We start from the raw sequence: 26,032 nt of genomic DNA on the forward strand, positions 1-26,032 counted from the left end.
TTTTCAGCATCCAGCTAGAGACTCTTTGTTTAGTAGTTTCTGCTTTTGCTGCTGGGGACAGACTATCACCAGCATATAACTCCAGTGCTTAAAAGCCTGCACTGACTGTCCACACACAACTAGTTTAGGGTCAAGTTTATTGTATTAATTTACAAGGCTCTTAAAAACTTGGGGTCCAGGATAGCTTAGAAACTGCCTGATGCCTTATATCTCTACCCAATCACTGAGGTCTTTGAGGACGTTGCTGTAGTGGCTTCTCATGGCTTGGATGCATGTTTTGCATCCACCAAGGGCTGTGTTCAGTATTGTGGGCCCAATTTCATGGAACTCCCATTCAGCTGAGATCAGACCCCACTCTGTTGGATGTCTGATGCCTACTGAAGACTGCTTTATTGCAGCAGACTTATAAAGTTATTTCTGATTGCATAGTTAAGTTTTTAACTGATTTTATCTATATTGTATTTGCTGAGCTATCACTTAAGAGACGCATAGCTGGCAACGTTTCCCTTTTTTAAAAGGAAATTCCCTTATTCCGAATAGGATTCCTCGCAAGAAAATGGAAAAGTTGACAGCTATGAAGAGACAGTTTTAATTAAGTGGCATATAAATTGTCTAAATATGCCCTCTTGTCTCCTGTTCTGCTCTTCAACCTGCAGAATAAGGTGGCCGGATTTGCAAAACCATTTCTTGTGTATAAAGAAGCATAAAGTACTCATGTTGAATTCCCAACTCCAGCTCTTCCTAAGGCCCAAAGTCAGATAGGCATACCATTTCAGTAGGCTTATTTATTAGTAATCACCCGAGCAAGCAAGAGTGGTGCCTGCAACCTCCAGGAAAACAGAATCAGGGAAACATCAGGCATGACTCAAGGAGGCCTAGAGATAATAGAGAACGGCCAATTACAGCAGAGCTTAATATTCCAAGTCACTATGTATGCTAAGAGGAAGTTGTCCCAGCTGCTGGATGAAGCAGGCAATTTGCTCAACTGTTCAGAGCAATCCCCGATGTTCTGTATGCTTTGCCTGGGTCTTTAGAATCTCCACAACTAACAGTATTATCTGATTTACTATTCTTGCACTGTGGTGATTGATTCCAAGAAAACCTGTTGGAGAGTGAGGCAATCTGAGGTGCTACTGTGTTGGACTAACAGTGGGTGAGCACCACTGAAATAAATCACTGCTCCCCTTTGCCTACACTGCAGAGCACCATGCATGCCAAAGAGAGCTTGCCCTCTAATAAACGTCACTTGTTATTTCCATCTATCTTCTCCAATCCCTCAGTTCTTTTTTTCTCTAGTGCTGCCACTGGGCCATGATACAGAAGCTGATAATTTCTGTTTGGAATGGTGTGTCATTATTAGTCATCTGCTTCCTGCAATGAAAGAAGTTAGCTTGCCCCTCAGCATGATGTTGCATGATCAATGTAACAAAATAAGTCTTCACTTCCAACTTGCCCATCTACCCAGGGAATCTTCATTATTTAACCCTATCCAACTATAGTTTCTTTCACCTACCAATGACAAGTCACCATTTACAATGGCCTGTGCAACCACATTTCTCTTGCAACATACTGAACTACAGTACTGTGGAAGAATGATATGCACCAGTTCCTGCTCTTTTTATGGCTCACTGGGTTACTCTTTTATATGCCTGTTGTCTTTGTCCATGGAGTTTTCTTGGCAGGGATACTGGAGTGGCTTGCCGGTTCCTGCTCCAGGTGGATCATGTTTGGTCAAAACTTTGCACTATGACCTGTCCATCTTGGGTGGCCCTACACGGCATAGCTCATAGCTTCTCTGAGTTATTCAAGCCCCTTCGCCACAGCAAGGCAGTGCTCTGGTCCATGGGGTCACGAAGAGTCTGACACGACTAAACAACAACAGGTTACTCTGTGTGTGCCTCTCACTGGTGTCAGGGACTGGACAGTGGAAGAGTGGTGGAGACCGTCTCCCCAGCCTGAACCTTCCAGAAAAGAGGAAGACAGTATAGATTTACAACAGTGGTTTGTGGGAGGTCGTAGCTCAGAGGCAGTTGAAGAACAAAGTTGGGAAAAAATGGGAGAGGAGGAGGAGGAGGAGGCAGAGCTGGAGCAGCTGGCTGACACGTTATCAGTAGAAAGAATTCCAGACCCCCCTTCTCCCAGAACCTGGCGGGCATTGAAAGTAGGAGAGCAAAGAACTCGGAGACAAATTACTCTAAGCGGCCACTGTAAGGTGAGTGGTGCTGTTGATGATTGAGGAAGTGGAGAGAAAAGTGTGTGTGTGTGGAGATTTACTCGGAGCAACACCATTACTCCAAGAGGCTGCATTTCTAAGCCCCTCTCTGTGAATATTGAATAAAAGACATTGGTAAGAACTTCCCTTGTCTCATCTATTCCTGGCACCTACCATGGGTGAATCGGATTCCCTGATGCTTGACACTGGCCAGAGGAACAGTGGAATCTCCTTTCTTGTATATTGAAGCCATTGGTTAGTGTCCTACCCTCCAGAGCAGGAGAAAACAAGCTTGCTCCATCTTGCATGTGACAGCCCTTAAGATATTTGAAGATGGCTATCATGTCTCCTCTTTACCAGGCTAAATATACACAGCTCCTTCACCCATTCCTCATAGGGCTTGGCTTCCAGGCTCTTGACCATATTGGTTGCCCTCCTCTGCACACATCCCAGCATGTCAACATCCTTCTTAAATTGTGGGCTTCCCACAGGCATCTGGTCACCCACTGTGAGAACAGGGTGCTGGATTAGTTGGGCCACTGGCCTGATCCAGGAGGGCTTTTCCTATCTCATCAGTCATTTTAGAGGTGTCTGACATTTCCTGCATACTTTTATCCAAAAACCCAGTTTCTCAGGACCCTTATTTTGTAGCTTGTGAATATAATGCTTAACTCAGCCCTAACAGTTGAATAATTGTTACAAACAAAAATAGTTTGAAGGCAAATCGTACCATGTTACCATGACTCTGAGCTCACTACCTGAATAAGGCACAGATATAAACAAAGATAACAAAGAAGCCCACAGTATGAAAACATCCAAGGACACTTATGCCATCTCATCCTCTGTCTCGCTTCCTCCTTTCTTCACATACCACCCACATTACTAATACTGTTTCTTTATTGAACAGCCTGGGAAATGAATACGCAACACACCCACTCTTTTGGAAAGGTTACCACTCTTCTTTGGCCTGTTGTTGCTGGGATTATGTAAGGCATGTAGGTGGCATATACACTTCTGGATATTTTATCAAAGTTGCTGGTGGGGACAGCATTGCTACCATGGAATAAAGTAGCTCTCCTACACATTTGCTTAATCTGCCTGCCATATTTATGCCACACTAATTAAATAATGGGAGAAGCTTCAGAGAAGGCTTTTGTATGAAGGAGACATCTGTGAATCAATGCCTTAATATGCTGCAGATTCCCAATTTTTAAAAGTGATGGGGAAAACTGATTGCTCAGATTGAAAATGCCAGTCATCCTCTCTCTGAGCATTTTGGCAGTACCAGTAGTTCTGCATTGCCACCCAGGCTTAGTCCTTGGTAGAGCCGTCCTTAAAAACCATAAAGTGTTCAACATGACAGAACAGCAAACTTTTTCAGCAGGAGGGCGGTCCACTGTCCCTCAGACCTTGTGGGGGGCTGGACTATATATATATTAAAAAATGAATGAATTCCTATGCCCCACAAGTAACCCAGAGATGCATTTTAAATAAAAGCACACATTCTACTCATGTAAAAACACGCTGATTCCCGGACCGTCCGCAGGGCGGATTTAGAAGGCGATTGGGCCGGATCTGGCCCCCAGGCCTTAGTTTGCCTACCCATGAGCTAGAGGCATCATGCCACACAAACAGTTGCCAGTGTTGCCATCACATACTTGTGTGCTTACATGAAACAGGACTATAGTGACATTGGTCCTTTAGTGATACCCATTTAGAAAATATACTGTACATGCACAGAATAAGTTATAAAGCTTCTTTTTAATTGCAGAAGTGAATGCGATGCCGATATTAAGATGTTTTAGCTGCCTATAGTAAACCCTTCCTATAGGCAGAAATACCGGTAATATTCTATCTATTCAGATTTCCTACCTTCAACAATGGGTTCAAATCGTGGCTGACAAATAGCAGTGTGCATATTTAAAGTAACAAAAAAGTTAAGAAGTTGGAAGGCGTTTTCATTAGCATTTCATCTTGGATGGACAGACATTTTAAGTGTTTTATTTATATTAGCCTCACTTTATGCCAGAGTGGTGCATGCTCTGGTTATCTCCCGCTTGGATTACTGCAATGCGCTCTACGTGGGGCTACCTTTGAAGGTGACCCGGAAACTACAACTAATCCAGAACGCGGCGGCTAGACTGGTGACTGGGAGCGGCCGCAGAGACCACATAACACCGGTCTTGAAAGACCTACATTGGCTCCCAGTACGTTTCCGAGCACAATTCAAAGTGTTGGTGCTGACCTTTAAAGCCCTAAACGGCCTTGATCCAGTATATCTGAAGGAGCGTCTCCACCCCCATCGTTCTACCCAGACACTGAGGTCCAGCACTGAGGGCCTTCTGGCAGTTCCCTCACTGCGAGAAGCCAAGTTACAGGGAACCAGGCAGAGGGCCTTCTCGGTAGTGGCGCCTTCCCTCTGGAACACCCTCCCACCAGATGTCAAAGAGAACAACAACTACCAGGCTTTTAGAAGACATCTGAAGGCAGCCCTGTTTCGGGAAGCTTTTAATGTTTGATGTATTATAGTATTTTAATATTCTTTTGGAAGCCGCCCAGAGTGGCTGGGGAAGCCCAGCCAGATGGGCGGGGTATAAATAATAAATTATTATTATTATTATTATTATTATTATTATTATTATTATTATTATCCTTTTGGACTGTGTGCACTGTAATACTGCTACTAAATAATGCTGAAGACTAAAATATTAGATACCACAGCACTGGGCAGCTAATTTTAATCAATGATAGGAGAAAATGCTGCACCACGTTACAAAACACCCCACTCTGTGTGATTGCTTGTCCTTTTAGTTTTTTAAGTGAAAGATAAAACTACACATGTGTCAATACTTTTAAGATTACCATCTGTTTTGAAAGGCTTGTATTTTAAACCCACCTAAGAGCATATGCTCAAGTTTTAATGCCAAAAATGTTTTTACAGCAGTATTCAATCAGAGAAGCCATGGTCTGGAACAGTAAACAAGGAACAATTATTTCTTTTATCTGCAGGAATATGAAATACTGAATTTAGGAGCGAGAGAGCAAATGTGTTGTTGTCTCTACTTACGGTAAGTAGCCAGAGAGTTTAAAGGAAATTTGATCTACAATACTGCTTTATGTTCTCAGTTATTCAAGCAGTGAGAAGTTCGGAGAAACTTTTTACACCGCAATTTTTAACTCACATTAGGCTTGGACCAAAGACATTTCCACCACTACACTAGCGGAACAGGCACCGTATCCAGTGCATGCTCATTCAAGGAGAGGAGGAGAAAAGCAAAGCAGAGAGCCAGAAACTACAGTGTAAAAATGGTAGACATGCCCCCAGCGTCCATAAAAACTGCCAGTGCACACCCATCACAAAACTGCTGGACCACAGATAGGCTGTTCATACATGTTGTTGTTGTTGTTTAGTCTTTTAGTCGTGTCCGACTCTTTGTGACCCCATGGACCAGAGCACGCCAGGCACTTCTGTCTTCCACTGCCTCCCGCAGTTTAGTCAAACTCATGCTGGTAGCTTCAAGAACACTATCCAACCATCTCGTCCTCTGTCGTCCCCTTCTCCTTGTGCCCTCCATCTTTCCCAGCATCAGGGTCTTTTCCAGGGAGTCTTCTCTTCTCATGAGGTGGCCAAAGTATTGGAGTCTCAGCTTCAGGATCTGTCCTTCCAGTGAGCACTCAGGGCTGATTTCCTTAAGAATGGATAGGTTGGATCTTCTTGCAGTCCATGGAACTCTAAAGTCTCCTCTAGCACCATAATTCAAAAGCATCAAATACATGTATGCGGTCAAATGAACTTGTAGCAATGGAGACATCCCCTAGCACCTACCCCTGCATCACCATGCAGGGCAATGCCACAGAACCCCATTCCATCCCAGCCAGCATAATCCAATGTCAAGTCCCCAAATGCACTAACAGGCAGGAGTTCAAATTCCCTTATGTTCCTTACAGCCCGTTTTAGAGCACAGCACACAAAGGGGAGGAATGAGAGTCTACACCACACAGCAGTTTGAAAAGGAAAGACATGCATGCAGGGGCTGCCAGCTCACTGAGGTTCCTATGCCTTGCACTTTGTAAATAGCAGGGTAGCACGTGTAGTGAACATTGTGGCACCAATTCCATGTTAGGAACACCTTTACCTGTTGCATAGCTGTCTCTCTCTTGGAGCTTGCTAAGGAACAGGGAACTGCTTGGAAAAAGGTTAACAACTCCACAGGGGGGAAACCAGGAGCATGGACAAGGATGAGTGATGAATCCTGTATTTGTGGGACTGCAGCTTGGGGAAAGCAAAGCAGCAAGAATAAATAGTTAGCTAGAGCACATAGTTGTTACCATGTGTTATCATCTACACATATATAATAAAGGTGCACCCAAATGACACATTTGGATATTTAGCCAAGGGTCATGGTGTGGCACGGCAAATGTAAGGTTTTCCAACAGAAGGAATTGGGAACAAGAGAAACTTTAGAGGATTCACATATGTGGTTTATTACACAAATAGGTTGATTAACTACAGTACCTGGGTTGAAGAAACACTGCAAATGGCTTTCTACAGGAAGGAATTGTGCCCTCCTTAGGTATGCTTTTCTAATTTATCTTGATATGCCTATAAATCACCATTGGCAGCCAGGGTAGAGTGAATCACATCCCCTGTGATTACAACCCCCCCCCCCATTTTCACTGAATATGCACTTAGCTGCTTAGTGACCTCTTCCTAGATCTGAGATGGGATCTATCCCTCAAAAGCGCATGCCACAAATATTTTGTCGATGTACAATGTTATAAAATGTTTTCTCAAACCATAAATCTATTACTCCTTCATCTAGGCCACACTTATCTATTATGTGGGGTTGGTGTGTCATGCTACTTAGTGGTGGTGGGGCAATGTGTGATACATAATAATAATAATATAATAATAATTTATTATTTATACCCCACCCATCTGACTGGGTTTCCCCAGCCACTCTGGGCAGCTTCCAGCAAAATATTAAAATACAATGAATTTCTTGCATGTTGTTTTCAGAAGCTGTAGGATTTCAGATAAACATACATTTACTGTTTATGTCTTGCACTTGTGGCCTGGAGCTGTAGCCATTCCTGTCGGATGTGGATGTAGCTGTTTTAACTATAGCAGCAAACTCTTGTTTTGCTGATTATGTTGGTATTGTTAAAACACTGCACCTATGTGGAGAGTCACTTCGCACAAATGGAACACTTCTAAGAACAACAGTTCTACACAGAGCAAGAAAACAGTAAAAACAACAATAACCCCGTTTAGTAAAATGTAGTTAGAGAATAGTCAAAAATTAATACACCTAATACAGTGGTACCTCGGGTTACATATGCTTCGGGTTACATATGCTTCAGGTTACATATGCTTCAGGTTACAGTCTCCGCTAACCCAGAAATATTACTTCAGGTTAAGAACTTTGCTTCAGGATGAGAACAGAAATCGTGCTCCGGCAGTGCGGCAGCAGCAGGAGGCTCCATTAGCTAAAGTGGTGCTTCAGGTTAAGAACAGTTTCAGGTTAAGAACGGACCTCCAGAACAAATTAAGTACTTAACCCGAGGTACCACTGTACATCAGAACACAAATGAAGTTTTCCAAAACGCTTAAAAAAAATATTCACTTGTACTATATACCTCACTTTGAGGCAATGGGAAGTTATTCATCTTCAGAATGTTGCCCTTTCTTTTCTCACAAGTAGCCCCACTGGCATCAGTTAGATACTTTAAAAGTAGCTTTGAATCAGCTTCTTGTTGTAGAACAGGAAAAATAAAACCATTTCCCTCAGTTCTCTGTGCAGCTAAGTGCAGTGAATAGCATGGCACAATGAGTGACAATATAATTACCAGTCACTAAGAGAAGTATAATACAGATATAATTTAATCCCCCTCATTCATGCTTCCCTGGGAACAAAGTGTTCTAAACAGCTTAAAAATTAAATATTGTTTAATAGTAGAACTAGCAAGAAAGCTGAAACCAGCTGGTCTGCATTACAGTTCCAAAAGTAGACTGGTGATTCAACTAAAATATGCCAGCTTTCAGCAAAATTTTGGAGAGTTTAATTAGCAGACTGCTTTTCCCTGTGCACAGTGGTGGCCGTTTAATGGGCAACAGTAGCCCCCTTTTTTTTCAGATGTTGCCATTGCCATACCTTCATGCACACATATAACAGGCTCTCTCTTTTATCCACCTTCACTTGTGTCTATATATAAAGTCAAATAACTGATCACCCCTACCTTGAATAACCCTAATAATAAAAGTTCAATGGCTAGGAAAAGCTGGAACAGCAGCAGTAGTGAGTGTAGTAAAGAGCTAAATTAGGTCCCTATAAAATATATTCCTGTTCCTAAAAGCAGCCCACCATTCTTGAACAATGTACAGGAGGTGAAACAATTCATTGTGCCATAACGCCAACTTTAGAACTAGTGTGAAATTGGCCAGTTCATGCTCTTTGTGTCGTGTAGCTGGAGTCTTAGAGGAAATGGTAATAGGGATTGTGCATACATTCCTTACATTGCTATGGCATGTACTTTAGAAAGCTACTAGTTACTAGTTTTGAAATAGCTTCAGGCCTATAGGCATTATTATTCAATGTGATGTATACAGAACAATGAGAGAGGCCAGGCTCATCCATGAGATGATCAAACCCGCTGTGTAGCTCACCAGGTACAGAGGCAGATTTGGGGGCTGCCACAACTAAATCAGAATGGAGCACCATAGGCAGAGGGGCACTGGATTTTAGTGTTGCACAGGGTGCCAGTGAAATTTGAGACCCCAAGATCCATCACTGCAAGGAAAAGAGTGACAGTGGAGCAGCAGTGAATCAATGGCTTCTTCAACTTCTTAGTTGGCAGAGATGAACACCAAAGGCAAAACTTTGTTTTTACTCTCAGGCAAAATGCATTTATTTACTTTATTTATTCAATACATTTCTATGTCACCCTTTGTCACAAATAATCTTAATGCAGTTACACATCTGACATTCTTAATACTACAAAACAGTAACACACAGTGACATATTAAGATCAGTACTGAAATCCAATTTAGGCATTTTTACCCCAGGACTTAAATTACATTGATGAACATAAGTTCATAAGTCATTTTTGAACCCCAGAAAAATAAAAAGGGTTTAACTCCATTTAGTATAATAATTTATTTTTAAAGCCATAGATGATTTTTATTTTTAAAAAATCAGGTGCTTCTGTGACAGATGGCCCAGGTAAATCAGAGTTTGATGGAACAATACAGGCAAAATTCTCAGTATGCTAAGCAAGAGCTTCACCTTGATTGGTTGTGAGTACAGCTAGCCAGAAATGGGTGGAGACAGCACTTTGAAAGGGAAAAGGAAAAGGAGGAGGTTTTTTGGGGGGAGGGGTTCTTGGCATTTGGGAGACCATCCAAGCCACCACTGCTTCAGGTATTTTGGATCCCCAGTACTGGCAGTAAAATCTGCCTCAATTAGGGTGGAAAGGTGGATGGTCTGCCTCACCACCTTTGGACTCTGAAGTAAATTGGGATGTTATAGCTGAGTGTAACAAAACACATTTTGTACAACTTGGGATTATATATATATATATATATATATATATACACACACACACACTTTTACATGTTGATATAAGCTCAGCAGCAAACTGAACAAAGGCTTGCTCTAAAATTACAAAAAGAGCACTAAATGGAAGATGGTACCAGGGTGGAGAAGTAAAAATGTGTTATGGAAAATAATTTTACAACAGTGTTCTGTTTGAGCAGCTGAAGGGGGGAAAGACTATGTATCAGATAGTATTATCCAGAGAATGTTTAAGACAATTTCACTAATTGTCATTTCCCCCCTATTCTGTAGGATTCTGTGGCGAGATTGACCAACACAATTGATGGTAAATTACTCACTTTTAAAATTTCTTAATGGAGATTATAGTAACTTCTTAGCACTGGTAATTACTCCAGGCAGTGATTCATAAGCAAAGTGACTGCTGCCTAGCAACTTAATTTTTTCTTGGTTTTCATAAAAAAAAAAAAACTATCAACAGCAGGAAAAAAAACTCCACTTCAATTTTAAGCATGAAATTGATGAGACCTAAAGTTTGAACTGTTGCCAGAAAATTGAAATTTAATGTGAGTTAATGGCTGGAAACTAAAACTTATGCATTGACCAGTAGCTGGTTGGGGGCTGATGGGAGTTGTAGTTCAAGAGAGTATTCATACAAGATGAAATTCAAAATACACCTTTTTATTTATGAAACAATAACAAAAACAAACCCATGATTTATTCTGCCAGCCGTGAACATGGAATGCATTTTTCAGTGGACTTATGGAAGTCTCACATACACAAGAGACAACTTTTTCATTGTAGTTTCTACACCGTATTGTGCTTGTTGTGAGGAAGCCTCTCCACCAGCAGAACTTGCATTAGCCTGAAGAGAGTGAGCCAGAGATGAATACTACACGAAAGAGACATTTATTTCAGTGGAGCTTACTCCCATGTAATTTTGGTCTCTGGGAGGGCAAAGGAGAGCCTGGTGCTCCCTCTGTCTGATTCTCAGCATCTGCAGTTGTCAGGGGGAAGCAACATGGAGAGCACATGAGGGAGGAGAGCGTTTATTCTGCCAAAACGGATTAAATTAAGAAGCTTGTTTTGAGCAAAGAGTTGTCACATCAGGTGAAGTTTAGATGCTCTTTTCATACACTTCAAATTTGTACTGAATGCCATTCTCTTCTTGAATATCAGCAGGGACACCTGGGAAACTATGTAGAGAGAAAGCATTGCTTGTAGTTTGATAAAAAGAATAATTACATATTTGACTAAGCTGGAAGAAACATGAAGAGATTATTTTGTCCTTCACATATTGTTGGTTCTAATATTTCTTTTCAGGTTTTGCATTAGCATAAATTAACTTGGGAAATATTTTGTTATGCCACTAATAGTAAAGCTTCAGATGAAAATGAGAGATTACTGTTCATAAAATACTTACCTAGGTAGAAGCCTGTATTTTTCTAAATCAATTTCTGGAAAGAATGTATCACTTTCAAAGTAATGCAGGATTCTTGTCACAAACAATCGTTGATGAACCGGCTTGTCCATTGCTGCCTTAAAAAGCCAGATAAAATAAATGAATATGTGTTTTCTTAATTAGCCAATACTGGGCAGGAACTTAAAATTTTTACAGGCAATTTTAATAATATATCATCAATCAATTTACAGACAGTAAATTGGTTTTAAACACAGTATAAGGAATCTCTATAGGACTATATTGTATTTTAAAATGGGGTTTCAGACTTTTTAGGGGGTTTTGAATGTCTTATGTAGATTTTTCAATTTCATTGTTCTGTATGGGACAATGACAATAAAGATATTGTATTGTATCATAATAGGGCTGCCATATTCTGAAGAACAACCCCCCCTCCCATCCTGCATCTCTGTGCAAGGCCTGCTGGCCGCTGGAAGCAATTCAGGGCTTAGCATGGCCCTGGGAAGGCCATGGAAGGCCGCCTGATGCAGTGATTCCTGTTCCAGGGCACAGAGTCTTCTGAGTATGTGTGTGCCCCACTAATAATAATAATAATAATAATAATAATAATAATAATAATAAATTAAACCCCCCAAACCCAGACAATCCATGAAAAATGCAGAAATCTGCCTGGATGGGTGCTCTGGCCCCCCTCAAAAGGACATGTCCAGGAAATCCCAGACATATGGCAACCCTAGACAGTAAGACATTTACTGAAAACTGTAAACATCTTTAGAAATATTGCAGTTTTGGGAAACCAAAAGGAGCAGACAGATTCTCAAAGGACATCACATGGTCACAACGAGTTACTATTGTTTAATTTGCATCCCCATTTTCCACAAAAAACTGCACCCAAAGTGGTTTGCAGCACAGCAAAAACAGAAACTACAAAAATAATAAATGGAGCCACACAGCAGTGACACTGACATATTAAACAATTTTAACAAATACAAAGGTGGTTTACCCCTACTGGATTCCCTGTGCAGCGGGCAGGAGTCAGATATAGTCGGGTCTATTCAATGCCTAAGCCAATACTGCTCAAATTCTGTAACCAATAAAGTTGTGGCCAAAATTTGCCCAATAACATTAACCAAATATCCTGTCCTGGTGTTTTTCATTCATCTTCGAGGGGGTGGTTACAGGGTCTCGACATACAATAAAGTCAAAAGCTCAAAACAGTTGCAGAGTGCAAAGATGCAAAGAGTAAATTACGTTAGCAAAGTCCTAAAAATGGCAGCAATAGTATATAATACATAAATATCACAGTGTAGCTATACAAAAAATCAATTCTGTTAAACATGGGAGCAGCAGAATATTTCCTCAGATCCTCGACCCATTCATATAGTTAATGCCAAGAGTTTCCCAACACTTAACATACAGTGCCCTGTAGCCTGCCTCTTACAAGGATGGTCTCCTCCCCCCCCCCCCCGCTCACACAGGGCATTCTTTTCAATAGTCTCCTCCTCTCATTGATGACTGTGGTAATTATGGTCATGTTTCTGTGTCCTCTGCTGGATTTTTTTAAAAAAAGAACTGAACCCACTTGTGGTTTTCCTTTACATCATGTTAACATAGAAATTAGGTCTGAAAACAAAACTCAGAACATTATCCACTTGAAAGGACACTACAAGAATCCCTGTGAATACAATAACTGCAGGGCAGGAAGATTATCACAACCACTCTTGTTGTTTATTTCCAGACCACAGATATAAAGCAGATATGAAGTAGCAGACAATTTTCACAACTTGCAAACAAATCCAAAACCATTCCTCATAAACACATCTACAGAAACGTATGTCACACAAAGATAATTTGACCCAAGAAGATAAAAAGATTTATGTGGGCATCAAAAATTTTTTGAGGCCAAGCTTTTTCAATAAAAAAAAAAAATACAATACCGTATTTTTTGCCCTATACGACACACTTTTTCCCCTCCAAAAATGAAGGGGAAATCTGTGTGCGTCCTATGTGGCGAATGCAGGCTTTCGCTGAAGCTTGGAGAGCGAGAGGGGTCAGTGCGCACCGACCCCTCTCGCTCTCCAGGCTTCAGGAAGCTATCAGCAAGCCTGGGGAGCCCGCGGGAGTTCCTGCAGGGCTCCCTAGGCTGCGGATAGCAGCCTGCTGCACAGAGTGCGGGGCGCACTGAAGCAGAGCGCCCCGCGCTTCAGGCAGACATCCGCAGGGTTCCCGCAGGGCTCCCTAGGCTGCGGATATCAGCCTGCTGCACGGAGCACGGGGCGCGCTGAAGCATAGTGCCCTGCGCTTCGGGCAGACACCCGCAGCCTAGGGAGCTCTGTGGGAGTTCCCACAGGGCTCCCTAGGCTGCGGATAGCAGCCTGCTGCACGGAGCGCGGGGAGCGCTGAAGCAGAGCGCCCCGCGCTTCGGGCAGACATCGGGCAGCCCCACAAGCTCGGGGGACAGCAGGGAGGCAGAGCGCTGCCATCCCACTGTTCCCCGACCTGGTTTGGATTCCCCAACCTGGATTGGGGGGGGGATAAAGGAAAAAATTTTTTCCTTTATTTCCCCCCAAAAAACTAGGTGCGTCCTATGGGCCGGTGCGTCCTATGGGCCGAAAAATACGGTATATTGGCTGCATTTGGACTTCATGCTGAACGATAGTTTAGCAAGACATGAATGAACATAGCCTTTTCCTGGCTCCTGCACTCCACCTACTTTCCACCTGAACACTCAGGAAGAGAAGTTTGATATATTCTCCTTCTGCTTTGATTATCCATAGCTTGTTGTGCCTTCTAAATTAAGTTAATCTTAATTGTGGTTAGTTTCAAATAAGCCATGTTTAAAACATGGTTTCTGACGTTGGCTTATTAAACCTAACCATACTTAAGATTAACCACAATTCCACATAAGACAATAAACAGTGGTCAACCTAAAGTTGATGCAAAAGCTTCTAAATTCCTCCTCTCAGACATCTGAGAGGAGAAGGGAGGACTGAAAGTGTGGGAGGAGGTTAGGTTATGCCAAACCATAGTTTAGAGTGACATCTGAACACAGCCATGCACAACTGTATTAATTTAGCCTGGAATGTGGCAGCCATTTGATTTATTTTTTTTAAAGGACACATAAGGAGAAGCAATCAGTTTTGAAATATTGTGCGTTCTGATAAGTGTAGCCTCTTTCTTTAATTTACAGATGCAGGAAACCGCCCCCAGGCCTGCTTATGAAAAGTACACAACCAGCTACAGCTATACGGTTACCAACATAAAGATTTCAAATTCTCTTTCCACTTTTCTTCCACAGAACACTTAATCTTTTAAAGATGATTCACTTAACATTGAGTTGGTAACTGTTGCTTTGACAAACGTCTGTTCATGCAGATCTAATCCAACAATTTAAGTCAGCAGTTGCTGAGGCCACAAATTTATAAAGCAACTGGTTCAGTTTGAATACTTTCAGGTAAAAAGGAGAACACATCAGCGAGATAGAATTCTTTTGGCATTTAATGACCAAGAAAAGCCAATTTTTTATTTCATTTCTTTATAAGGAGTGCACAGGAATAAAATTATACTATCCATTGATTGTAATCCTCTCTGTCTCCATTGCCTGCTACCAACTTTTGCAATGTATCCACCACTAAGACCAAATCAATACAAAGGCATGATCAAAACCAGAAACAGATTTTAAAGTACTTGGGGCTACATCACTGAGGGGGAATCTTTCGGCCAGGGGCCTCCAGGCTTCTCCAGCTGGCCTTCAAAACTCTCACCAGGACACACCCTTCACTGGCCCTGTTTCACAGCCCATGTGTTTTTGCCAGGCTACAATGTGCCCTTGAATTCTGATAATGCTTTTTGGTTGTCTGGGTGGAAGGTGCAAAGGTTATGAGTGAGTTTTTCAAATTTACAAAAGTAAATTTCACATTAGTTTACTTTGTTCACTTTTATGTCTTCCCCTACCCACCTTGGGCATATGTACTGGTACTTCTATTTCCGTGTAAATTCTGCAACAAAAAGTCCACCATTTTGGGAAAGGAGAAATTTCTTGCAAATTAAGCAATGAAGTTGCTGCCACATGTGGAAAGTAACTTCCAAACTGCATTGTATCCTGCTAAAAAAAAAAGTTTCATACGGAATCTAATACTAGTGTTTGCTTTAGAATCCTCTGTGTACATACTGCAGAGTTTTCAGAGAGGATTCATTCTGCTGATTATATAAAACAAATTTCAAGGAAAAGGAAATACTAAGAAACCACTAAGGATTAGCTCTTGAATTAATCCTTCCATTCTTGCAGTGCCAAATCTTCCCTTGCTAAGCACTTGCAGCTTAACAAAATGAGGGGAGAAAGAGAAAACCCCACAGTGAATCCCACATACATACATCTACTGACACAGGACAGTGGGCAATGTTCAGCTACTAATCTCACACAATTCTTATACACAAAAGGAAGGAAAAAGATTCCACTGCATCTTATAAATGTTGTTGGTTTTTTAAAGTCACATTGTCAGTTGGCATCAACTCTAATATAGTTAAGACGTTGCTACATTTCTTTCAACCAAGTCCCCACCCCCACACCTCTTATTCAGAGCAGAAGTTCAAATCCTCCCACTTCAATCTTAGCAAGCACTTCTAAAAAGGCACTTAAAATACAGAAGACTGGGATTTAAGTGACTTATGACTCCATCAATGAGTCATGCTCTAACCTTTCTTCCACCCGTCCCCCATTTTATAATTTTCCAAGGAGATGTCAAATCAGCATGTTTCTTTTATATGAATATGAGTTTATTGCTAATTTTGGATAAATAATTTCACATTTGTTTTCTGTATTAGAACTGTGTATTATTTTAAAGGCCTGAACAACTCCTGCATGGCACTGCTTCCAGAAAGTGTCAGATCATGTACTACAGTCCTGATGTGGCTGCACTGCCACCATTTGTGATGTTTCCATGATACTAGAACCATTCTGCCCTCAGTGTTGATGCAGCAGCCTCCATCATCAGCACTACTGAAATGGCAATTGCCTGCAAGCATAGTGTAGATTAGCACACTCAATTAAGCAGAGCAGTACTGTATAAAGGTAAAGGACGCTTGGACGGTTAAGCCCAGTCAAAGGCAACTATGAGGTTGCGGCGCTCATCTCGCTTTTCAGGCTGAGGGAGCTGGCTTTTGTCCAGAGATAGCTTTCTGAGTCATGTGGCCAGCATAACTAAACCACTTCTGGCGCAATGGAACACCATGACGGAAACAAGAGTGCACGGAAACGCCATTTACCTTTCTGCCGCAGCAGTACCTATTTATCTACTTGCACTGGCATGCTTTTGAATTGCTAGGTTGGCAGGAGCTGAGACCCAAAAGAGCCTGCTATGCCTACTAATTTCATTCAGTTTTGTCAAAAAGAAAAGCTATAACAGTTTGTTGTTTTCTCCACTATAAGCACTAGGGAGGCACACAACTTTGTTTTCCCCAAACTGAGATTTGGATTCAGATCAGAGGTGAACTGGGCAGGCTCTGAAGCAGTCTGAACCAAATCTGTATGTTTCCAAAGCACCAAACTGGAGTCTAAGCCAAATCTTGTGGTTACTACACACCTCTACCAATGGCCCTCAAAGCAACTAGTCTCTAAAATAAAAGTTAAACAAAAATGCAAACTAACAATTCAATAAATGATTATCATAACTTCAATTCAAAACATGCTTACTATAGTAAAATAAACCCCAATGAACACAGTCAGACTTACTTTTGAGTAAGCATGCACATGTTTGTACTGTATCGAAATTTTCGTATAGCTGAAGAGACCCTAGAACAGCCTTTTTTTTCAACAATTGGCTTAAAAAACAGGTAATGATGGAGCATGGTGGACCTCTTTAGAAAAGGCATCCCAAAGTCGAGGTGCTATGAGCTTCTCATATACCCACCAGCTGAGCTTCTGTTGGTAGGGGAGACATAGTGCATAGCTTTTTGTTAACGTGAACGCAGAAGTGGAGTGCATGCAATAAAACAACCTTTTAAAGGCAGACTCAGGGTGGTACTCAACTACATTTTACTCAGAGTAGACCTATTGAAATAAGTGGACCTACCTTAGTCATGTTAATTAATTTCAAAGGTCTTCATCACACAAACCCTCTCAAGTAAATAGGAATGTTCCAGTCTCAGAGTGACTGGCAAACAAGAAGTGAAAGGTGCGCTTCCTCCTGCTTTCTTCCCTCTTGCTTGCCTAGTTCCAAGGGTTTGTCTACTTCCCCAATGTAGATTCACTTACTGTCCTAGCACAATGCGTGTGTGTGCATGCACCAGCATCACAACATCTTAAACAAACTTTTTAATGAATCCTTTTAGGGGAAAAAGGGCTTATTAAACTATTGCAATAACCCTCAAGAGTGAGGTATGGGCTGTTAGGGTCAAGGACATACCAGACTTCTTTCCTGTATTTTTCTCTCTCTCTCTCTCTCTCTCACACACACACACACACAAGTATTGGTAATTTTTTAGCCTACAGAAAAAAGAAAAAAAGTATTGGTCTACCAAATTACCGTATTTTTCGCCCTATAGGACGCACCGTCCCATAAGGCGCACCTAGTTTTTTTGGGGGGGGGGAATAAAGGGGGGAAAATTATTTCCCCCCCAGGCGCGGGGCTGGGGCTCCAGCCCCCAGAACAGGCAACTCTCCGCAAACTGTGGGAGCCCGGTGTTGGGCTCCCGTGCCTTGCGGAGAGCTGCACGAAGCCTGGGCGCGCTGAGCTCAGCGCGCCCAGCCTTCGGCATGCAGGCAACTCTCCACAAGGCGCGGGAGCCCAGCGCCGGGCTCCTGCGCCTTGCGGAGATTTGCGCGAGGCCTGGATAGCGAGAGGGGTCAGTGCGCACCTACCCCTCTCGCTCTCCAGGCTTCAGCGAAAGCCTGCATTCGCCCCATAGGACGCACACACATTTCCCCTTCATTTTTGGAGGGGAAAAAGTGCGTCCTATGGGGCGAAAAATACGGTACCCAGTAATAATATATAAAGCTACTTCCCCCAGAGTTCCGGTACATGGTATTACTGATAAGTACTTGGCATTTATTTTATTAAAATCAAACTTTTATTATTAAAATGATTTCATAAATGAAATCATACTAAACATATTGGACTACCTATATTTAGATCTTTGCTGTTTTGTACAACATACTATGTCGTACTCTCACTCCCCCGACATTCTGGCTCTGGGCATCTATTCAATATGAAGCTTACAGAGTAGCATTTTTAGCAAATCAGTGAGTATGCTGACTGCTTTTGTTGGGAAGTACTCTATTAAAGAGACAGTTTATCTTTTAAACAGATATTTGCTACAGTAATAAAGGGCAAATAAATGGTTCTTAATTAATGCAAGGAAAGTAATTGGAAAAAGCTGGAAGCCATGCTAAATACAACAGAATAAAATATGTTCTTTTAAACACTCTGACATTAAATATGGAGCAAAGTATTTTATGAGAGTGTACAGCAAAGGGCTTTCATTTTCCATTGTTCAGTGACTGATAAGCTTAACATCCCCTCCTGTCCTTTTGCCAAATGAGTAATTCTTTACACAATGCTTTAATCAAAAACCATTCAGGTGACACTGTCCATTCGTGTATAAAACAGCCTCGACTAGCACATTGTTTGCCACTGAAAACTGTTTATGAATCATGGCTCAGAAAATATATTTAAATCTACCAAACAACTGGCACATTTAACTCAGTGCCATTTGCTCGTCTGTATAAAATCTGTAGTGGCTATATAAAATTTATCAGTGAGGTGGATTACAGTTGTTACCAGAACAAACAGAAAATGAGCCCTGCTAGTGCCGCACCCTGTTTTCACAGTAGCCAACCAGATGCCTTTGGGAAGCCTGCAAGCACATGAGGGTGAGAGCACATTCCCAACTCAGCTACAAGCACACAGGTATCATATTTCAATCATGGTCTGTAACTCTGATCTTGCAAGTTTGCACTACTAGTATTGACTCTACCATGTTCTTAGCCCATATACCAGTAGACTGTTGTATATGAAACTTCATGCTACACTATACCAGTTCCTCTCTAAGGGGCAAACTATGTGTGATCCTCAATGTATCACGAAGAATTAAAGTATCACTAAGAATTATCTTCCGGTAACATAATCTTCGGGTTGCGAACGCGGCAAACCCGGAAGTGGGTTTGCCGCTCATGCATGCGTAGAAGCGGTCCTCCGGTTACAAAATTTTTGGGATACGGCCGGGCCTCCAGAACGGATCCTGTTCGTAACCAGAGATACCACTGTACATCAATATGTTTCAACAAACAACACAGTTCCCAGTTTTATTAGGACCACAGTATCCAAGGAGGGGAGGTTTATTTCCCTGCACAGTCCTGACAAAAATAGCAACTCCAAAGCATTGCTATTAGCTTCAGAAAAAGGCTCCCATCAACAGTAATGAGAACAACCTTCCCCCTGCTCAGATTAATATTGAGTGTGTATTTCAGAAGGATTGCTGAAAAATAGAAAGGGTTAAACCTCTTTTCATGTTGCAGTGCAATGAAAATCGAACTCCCATGCCTGCTGTTGTTGTTTTTTAATGCACTTTGAGGGGCCTTCTAATGACATACTTAGCATCACATGAATAGTTTGGCCCTATGCGGTCTGTTTGAAGGAACAGTACAAGCAGCAGGAAAGAGGAAAGACTAGGACAAATCATATTCAGCATTGAGGATCCAGCATTTGTTTTCCCCCCTGTAGGTATGAAATAGAAGCACTTATTAAAATCTTTAGCTAGTGCTCTTCTTTGATACTGCCAGCTTGTTGAGTAAAATAGAAGAATCAAGACATGCAGAATGAATAGCACTTTGTATTATCCGCATTATCACACCTCCTGTGATGTAGCTGTAATGCCAAGTTTTGTTCCAAAGAGTTCATTATGCCCCAGGCAACACTCTTGGAACCCATAAGGTAAAGGTAAAGGGACCCCTGACCATTAGGTCCAGTCATGTCTGACTCTGGGGTTGCGGCGCTCATCTCGCTTTATTGGCCGAGGGAGCCGGCGTACAGCTTCCGGGTCATGTGGCCAGCATGACTAGCCACTTCTGGCGAACCAGAGCAGCGCACGGAAACACCTTACCTTCTTGGTGGTTCAAATCCCCTTAATGGGGTGAGCTCCCGTTGCTCGGTCCCTGCTCCTGCCAACCTAGCAGTTCAAAAGCACGTCAAAGTGCAAGTAGATTAATAGGTACCGCTCCAGCAGGAAGGTAAATGGCATTTCAGTGCACTGCTATGGTTCACCAGAAACGGCTTAGTCATGCTGGCCACATGACCCGGAAGCTATACGCTTGCTCCCTCGGCCAAGCAAAGCGAGATAAGTGCCGCAACCCCAGAGTCATCTGCGACTGGACGTACCGGTGAGGGGTCCCTTTACCCTTTTCCTTCAGCCTTTAATTGGTAAAGTTCTGTACCCCACTGACCCCAACACTGGCTTTGCCTAATGCTGTGGTGCAAAAGCTGTTACATTAAAACATGTAACACAGTACAGTAATGTCAAAAACAAAGCTTTCAAAAGCAACTAATGGATTACATAAAATAAAATGATTCATTTCAATTACCAGCAGATATTCAGTACCCATAGATAATTTTCTACCCACACACCTGTTCATAAAATAATAGTAGTCTTTTAGAAACTCTTATCATTCAGCATACTACATCTCTGATAAATGCACTAAAACACTTTGAATTTTTATTGGTGTTCATGTTAATTTAGTCCATCTCATTAAAACCATAATGTCAGCTCAAAAATAAAGCTTTCTCTAGAACCACTTTACTTTTTCCTTGCAGGCTATCAGGAAGTGGCTTTATTACTACTAGAACTTGAAGTTATAGACAGAATTTACATAAAAATGTTACATTGAGTAGCAGAGTAGCATACTCTCTTGGGCAAGACAGCCTGTGGCTATGAAGTTAACCCACCAAACGAACAACAGGACGCAGGGAACAATAATAAAAAACAAACAATGCCTGAGAGTTGCAACACTGAATAGCACTGCTCTCTTTTAAGTAACAGGAAGTGAAGCAGAAGGCATAACACTTAACTTGGTTAGATATGAAGAATATAAATTATTAACTGAAGTATACATTTTTGGAACACTACAAAAGCAGCTTTGTGAAGCATGCATTTTCACTGTTCAGTTCTCAATTGGCGTTTTCTTCTAAATGGAAGATAAACATTATTCTCCAGTAGGAGGCAGGTTATTTTAAAATGTATTTCAGGTTCTCAGAATTCTTCAAGTCAGTTCACAACATCCATTGAAAATGAATGTTATACAATAAACAAACTAAAATGCATAATAATAAAACACTAAATGTCCATATTAGGAGGTTACAGAGGCCAAAAGCACAAAAAAAGCTTCACTATAGCAACCAGGATAACATATGTATATATTTTATATAAAAAAATAACAGTAGAAACTGGGAAGGTAAAAATGTGGTGAAAATGTGCACCCTTCTTTTTAACAATTCACAAAGGATTGTACTTGTTTAGCCTGCATTTATTTTAATGTGGCTTGCTGGAAAATCCCATCTAAGGACCATTAAAATAAATAAGCAAAAACTGTATTGTTTCTTGGTGGATGGCACCTAACTGCTCCCTTCCCACTGGTGTCAGACGGGGAGGGAGTGACTGTGCACCCCAGGCGGGAGGTGGGGTAGGAGATTATATTTATCTGAATTCTGAGGTTGGGTGAGTTTTTATCTTGCCCTGCTGTACAATGTGACTGGCTGGCATTTTGTACCAGCCACTATGGATGGGTAAGTACTATTGGTCGAACAGTATGTATTTTTTTTAGATTTATACTTGATTATTAATATATTGTAGTAAATTTCTGTTTAGTATATCACTTTGCAATTCTTTTGAACAGAATTAATAATTTTCTAAAATAAATGTTACTTTGTTAAAAGAAAAGTACAGCTACATTTGGAGAAAAGCCCACTATGGAAACTGTTTTAAACGTGCCATCTACTTCAATGATTTGAAAATTGTCAGGATGTGAAAAGGCCACACTAAAAGTAGGTATTGTCCATCTTTGATTATTATATTACATTATTTTAGAATATTAATCTTGCATTTGACCCATACCTTATAAACTGAAGTTCCTCCAACTATCCAAATCATGTCTATTTTACTTGCCAACTCTGGTGATTCCAGAAGATCTAACGCCTGATCTAGACTTTTGGCCAGGTAATGGGCTCCTTCAGGAATTTTCCTAGAACAAACAAATGTCACTGCTTAATATTTAAGCACACACCCCCTTTATAAAACCATCACTTGATCATTAGATTTTGCGGATGATATACAATTAGAATTACAGTGTAAAACCACTTCTGAGAGAAGGTAAAACTACATCCTCATAAACTGTTAAGCCTACAGTTTGAACAAGACATTATTCTGTGAACCGCCCTGAGACCCCCAGGTATAGGGCGGTATATAAATTCAATAAATAAATAATACAGGAAATGAAAATAAATTACTGGTATTAGCTGTACCAGAGATAGTTCGCTTTTGTTGTCCTTGAGATATTTCTACAATTTTAGAAATCAGGCGATACGCTACAGTTCACATACATACATGCATATATCCATCCTTGAGTATTCCTATCACATTTTCGTAAGCATGCACATGCTGTTTCTCAGCATATCTATCATGTAATAGTCATGTCTATAGATATATGCATGTTTCATGTGTGTGTATGTGTGCGCATGTATGCATCCAAGTATAAAAATGACAATATTGCAATAATCTCAGCTGTGAACTGCAAGCATTTATCTCTACCATGTTTCTGCTTCATTGACCATGGTGTAGTGGTTAGTGTTGGAATAGGACTAGGGAGATCAAGGTTCAAGTCCCCACTTAGCTATCAAGCTCACTGGGTGACCATGGAACAGTCACTATCCTTCAGTCTAACTGACTTCATAGGCAAAATAAAAAAAATCCTTCCAGTAGCACCTTTAAGACCAACTAAGTTAACTTAGTTGGTCTTAAAGGTGCTACTGGAAGGATTTTTTTTATTTTGACTATGGCAGACCAACACGGCTACCTATCTGTAACTGACTTCATAGGGTTGCTGTCAGGGCAAAAATGGGGGAGAACCATTTCTAATCACCCTGAGCTCTGTGGAGGAAATGTGGGATCTAAAATAGAAACTATATTTGGGACAAATTGGAAATTTGGAGCCAAAATACTAGTAACCATGCAGGAATTAAAGATACAGAACAGAAAATGTGTCCTGACATGGCCCCCAGGTTTTAAAGAGCACATAGAAAAGTCAACACTTTCTACAGGATAGGCATTTTTAGCACTGAACAGGGGATTAGTTTTAAAAGGTACTATTGCTAACACAGAAACTTTTAAAACTAATCCCACTGAGCCAGTTAAATTCAGTAAATGATTTCATATCCTCTTCCAATTTTTCCAAAAAAATATGGGTACTTACACCAGTTCCTTGCTGAGTACTATATTAATTCTGCCTTTTAAAGGGCGATTCTTCTCAGGAATGGAGAACCAAGTCCTTTTACCCATTATCACTACATTTTGTTTTCCTGTAAAATATAAAGAACATACTTGATGTTATTATCTAGTGACATCTGGTGGAGGTGGTATGGCCATGCAACGTCTATTTAAGCAGTAGCACCACAATATTCGACTGAATACCAGTTTAATTCATAGAATCATAGAATTGTAGAGTTGGAAGGGTCATCTAGTCCAACCCCCTGCAATGCAGGAATATGCAGCTGGCCTGTATGGGGATCAAACCTGCGACCTTGGTATTATCAGCACCATGCTCAAACCAACTGAGTTAACAGAGACAATTTAAACCTTTTATTTTTACTATTAATATGCTTTGAATTAATACCATTTAAGTCAATGGACCTAGGTTATAAGTAGAGTTATGGAAGAAAAAAGACAACATATTTAATTCCAGATTTTAACAGGCAAATAATTCAAGAGTTAGTCTCAGTTTAGTCCTTGTAGAACCAAGCAAGAGGATTGGGACAAAATTAGAGTTAGTGGGCTCTGCCTGTCATTGGCTCTGGATCCATGTACTGCTGGTCTTCCTACCTTTCACCCTACCAGTCCTAATGCACACCAGTCATCACAGATTTGCAATATAACAACAACAACAACACTGAAATATCTTGCAGGGTTGTTTTATGGCTCCACCAAGAGATGTGTGTGCAAAATGAACACTCTAACTTGCCAAATAAATGTGCTATTTTTAAATCACCTGTTTAGGATGCAGACTTAGTCTACAATATTCCATGGAAGGTTTGTGCCACCAACCTCAACTGAACCAGGACTGCAGTCATATAGCACTGCTAGTGATGTTAAATTCTTGAGAATAATCTTTTGGAGAATAATCTTGATTAATGAGGTGTGTACATTTAAAGCAGCTGTGTAGACGACACAGAATTTACAATTTGTGGAGAATATTCTCTGGAGAATATTCTCACATCACTAAGCACTGCTATACACTAAGACACACGACACCTCTTTTCCTCAGCAACTTGTAACTTATGGCATGATAACTAGCATTAGGATCATGAACCTCATTTGTTTAAAATTTTGAAATATGCTTAGATTTGAAGGTCCTTTCACCAGAATAAAAAATTAATCTGGACCAAAGTCACTCATTTCCCAAAGTATATAGATGAGAGCTCATGGTTGAAACAAACAAAACAAGACCCATGGAAAGTTAACTAACATTACCTTCTTGTGTAGGTGTCACTGTCATTTTCTGAAAATACTTAAACTCATTCCTGTTCAAAAACAAATGAACAATGTTGTAATCATGTCATCCTTGCAATAGCTATCTTTATTCCTGATCTCAAGACTTCAGCAGCTCTTTTGTTAAACTTTGTAGCTCATACAACTGTGGATTGGCTTGATTTCACACACCCCTCATTGGGTTATTTGTTTATTTATTTGTGCATGCCATTGAGCCACCATTACTGTTTCTATAAGGCACTGGGATCAAGATTCCCTGATAAACGGTGAGAATGAATGTGATGGGAGTGCGTAAGGAAAGAGATTTCCATAGTACGACTAAAATTGCTCACTAAAGCAAATTTGTACCAATTCAGACTTACAGGTATTATGTGATGCCAAAAATTGTTTTTATCTCCATCTATTTTTAATGAAGTTGGGTTGTATACTCAGACGGTTGCCACTTATGTTTTATGCTATATTTTTGATGGGTTGCTAGCCTGGTTCGGAGATGGTTCTATGCTGCTGCTTTAGTTTTTAAAATTATACATTGTTAGGCGTTTGGTATGTTTTATAGTTTCAACACTGATTTTTATAGCATTTCCACCGGCAGCCTTGGAAAGGGTTTTCTGTCCTGAAGGGTGCCATAAAAATATCCGGGGGAAGGAGGGAGGAGAGGCTGAATAAGTATGTAAAAGGTATGTATAATTAAACGATTACAATTACTGCCCCTTTGACTAGCATAATATAGTTTCAGAAAAGACACCAACTCCCAGCCTGCTTTGCTCGTCCTCAGCACAATCACCCGTCGTGTAAAGACAGCAGTGCATGCTGGGATTTGTATTCCGTTTAAAAGCGCGGGATAAAACAGAAGCGAACAAGCATTTTTACCTGAGCGGGGGCCAAGGAAGAGCCCCATTCTTCCCGATGCCCATATTCAGGGATACAGCAGCAATGGAATTTAATGAGAGAACCATAATGCCTCCCGTGCCTGTGCTGAATCTGCCTTCGGTATTGAAGCGGTATCTGTTAGACTTTGGAATTAAACAAGCCCACGAGTCCAACGAAGGGGCGGGGTGGTGAAGCTCGGCACCCCTTACGCATGCGTAGGGCGGACAC

The 26,032-nt window shown here is 41.1% G+C and overlaps 1 protein-coding gene across 2 annotated transcripts; it reads right to left on the reverse strand.

The window, feature by feature from the left end:
• Positions 1-8,939: 8,939 nt before the first annotated feature.
• Positions 8,940-26,004, reverse strand: DHFR (dihydrofolate reductase). Of its 2 annotated transcripts, none has more exons than XM_080973267.1 (6): positions 25,805-26,004; positions 24,917-24,966; positions 23,643-23,748; positions 22,289-22,415; positions 11,189-11,304; positions 8,940-9,003 (listed from the first exon to the last, which is right to left on the reverse strand). In XM_080973267.1, exons 1-6 carry the CDS (start codon positions 25,888-25,890, stop codon positions 8,955-8,957), a joined length of 534 nt encoding a protein of 177 aa, XP_080829393.1. In that variant the 5' UTR covers positions 25,891-26,004; the 3' UTR covers positions 8,940-8,954. The 2 variants fall into 2 exon arrangements, with proteins under 2 accessions (XP_080829393.1, XP_080829392.1); XM_080973266.1 differs by lacking the exon at positions 8,940-9,003 and adding an exon at positions 10,426-10,961 and having other exon boundaries at positions 25,805-25,997.
• Positions 26,005-26,032: the final 28 nt, after the last annotated feature.

Source organism: Podarcis pityusensis (assembly GCF_964106645.2).
Source record: "Podarcis pityusensis genome assembly, chromosome: 11".
In the NCBI taxonomy this organism is placed as follows: domain Eukaryota; kingdom Metazoa; phylum Chordata; class Lepidosauria; order Squamata; family Lacertidae; genus Podarcis; species Podarcis pityusensis.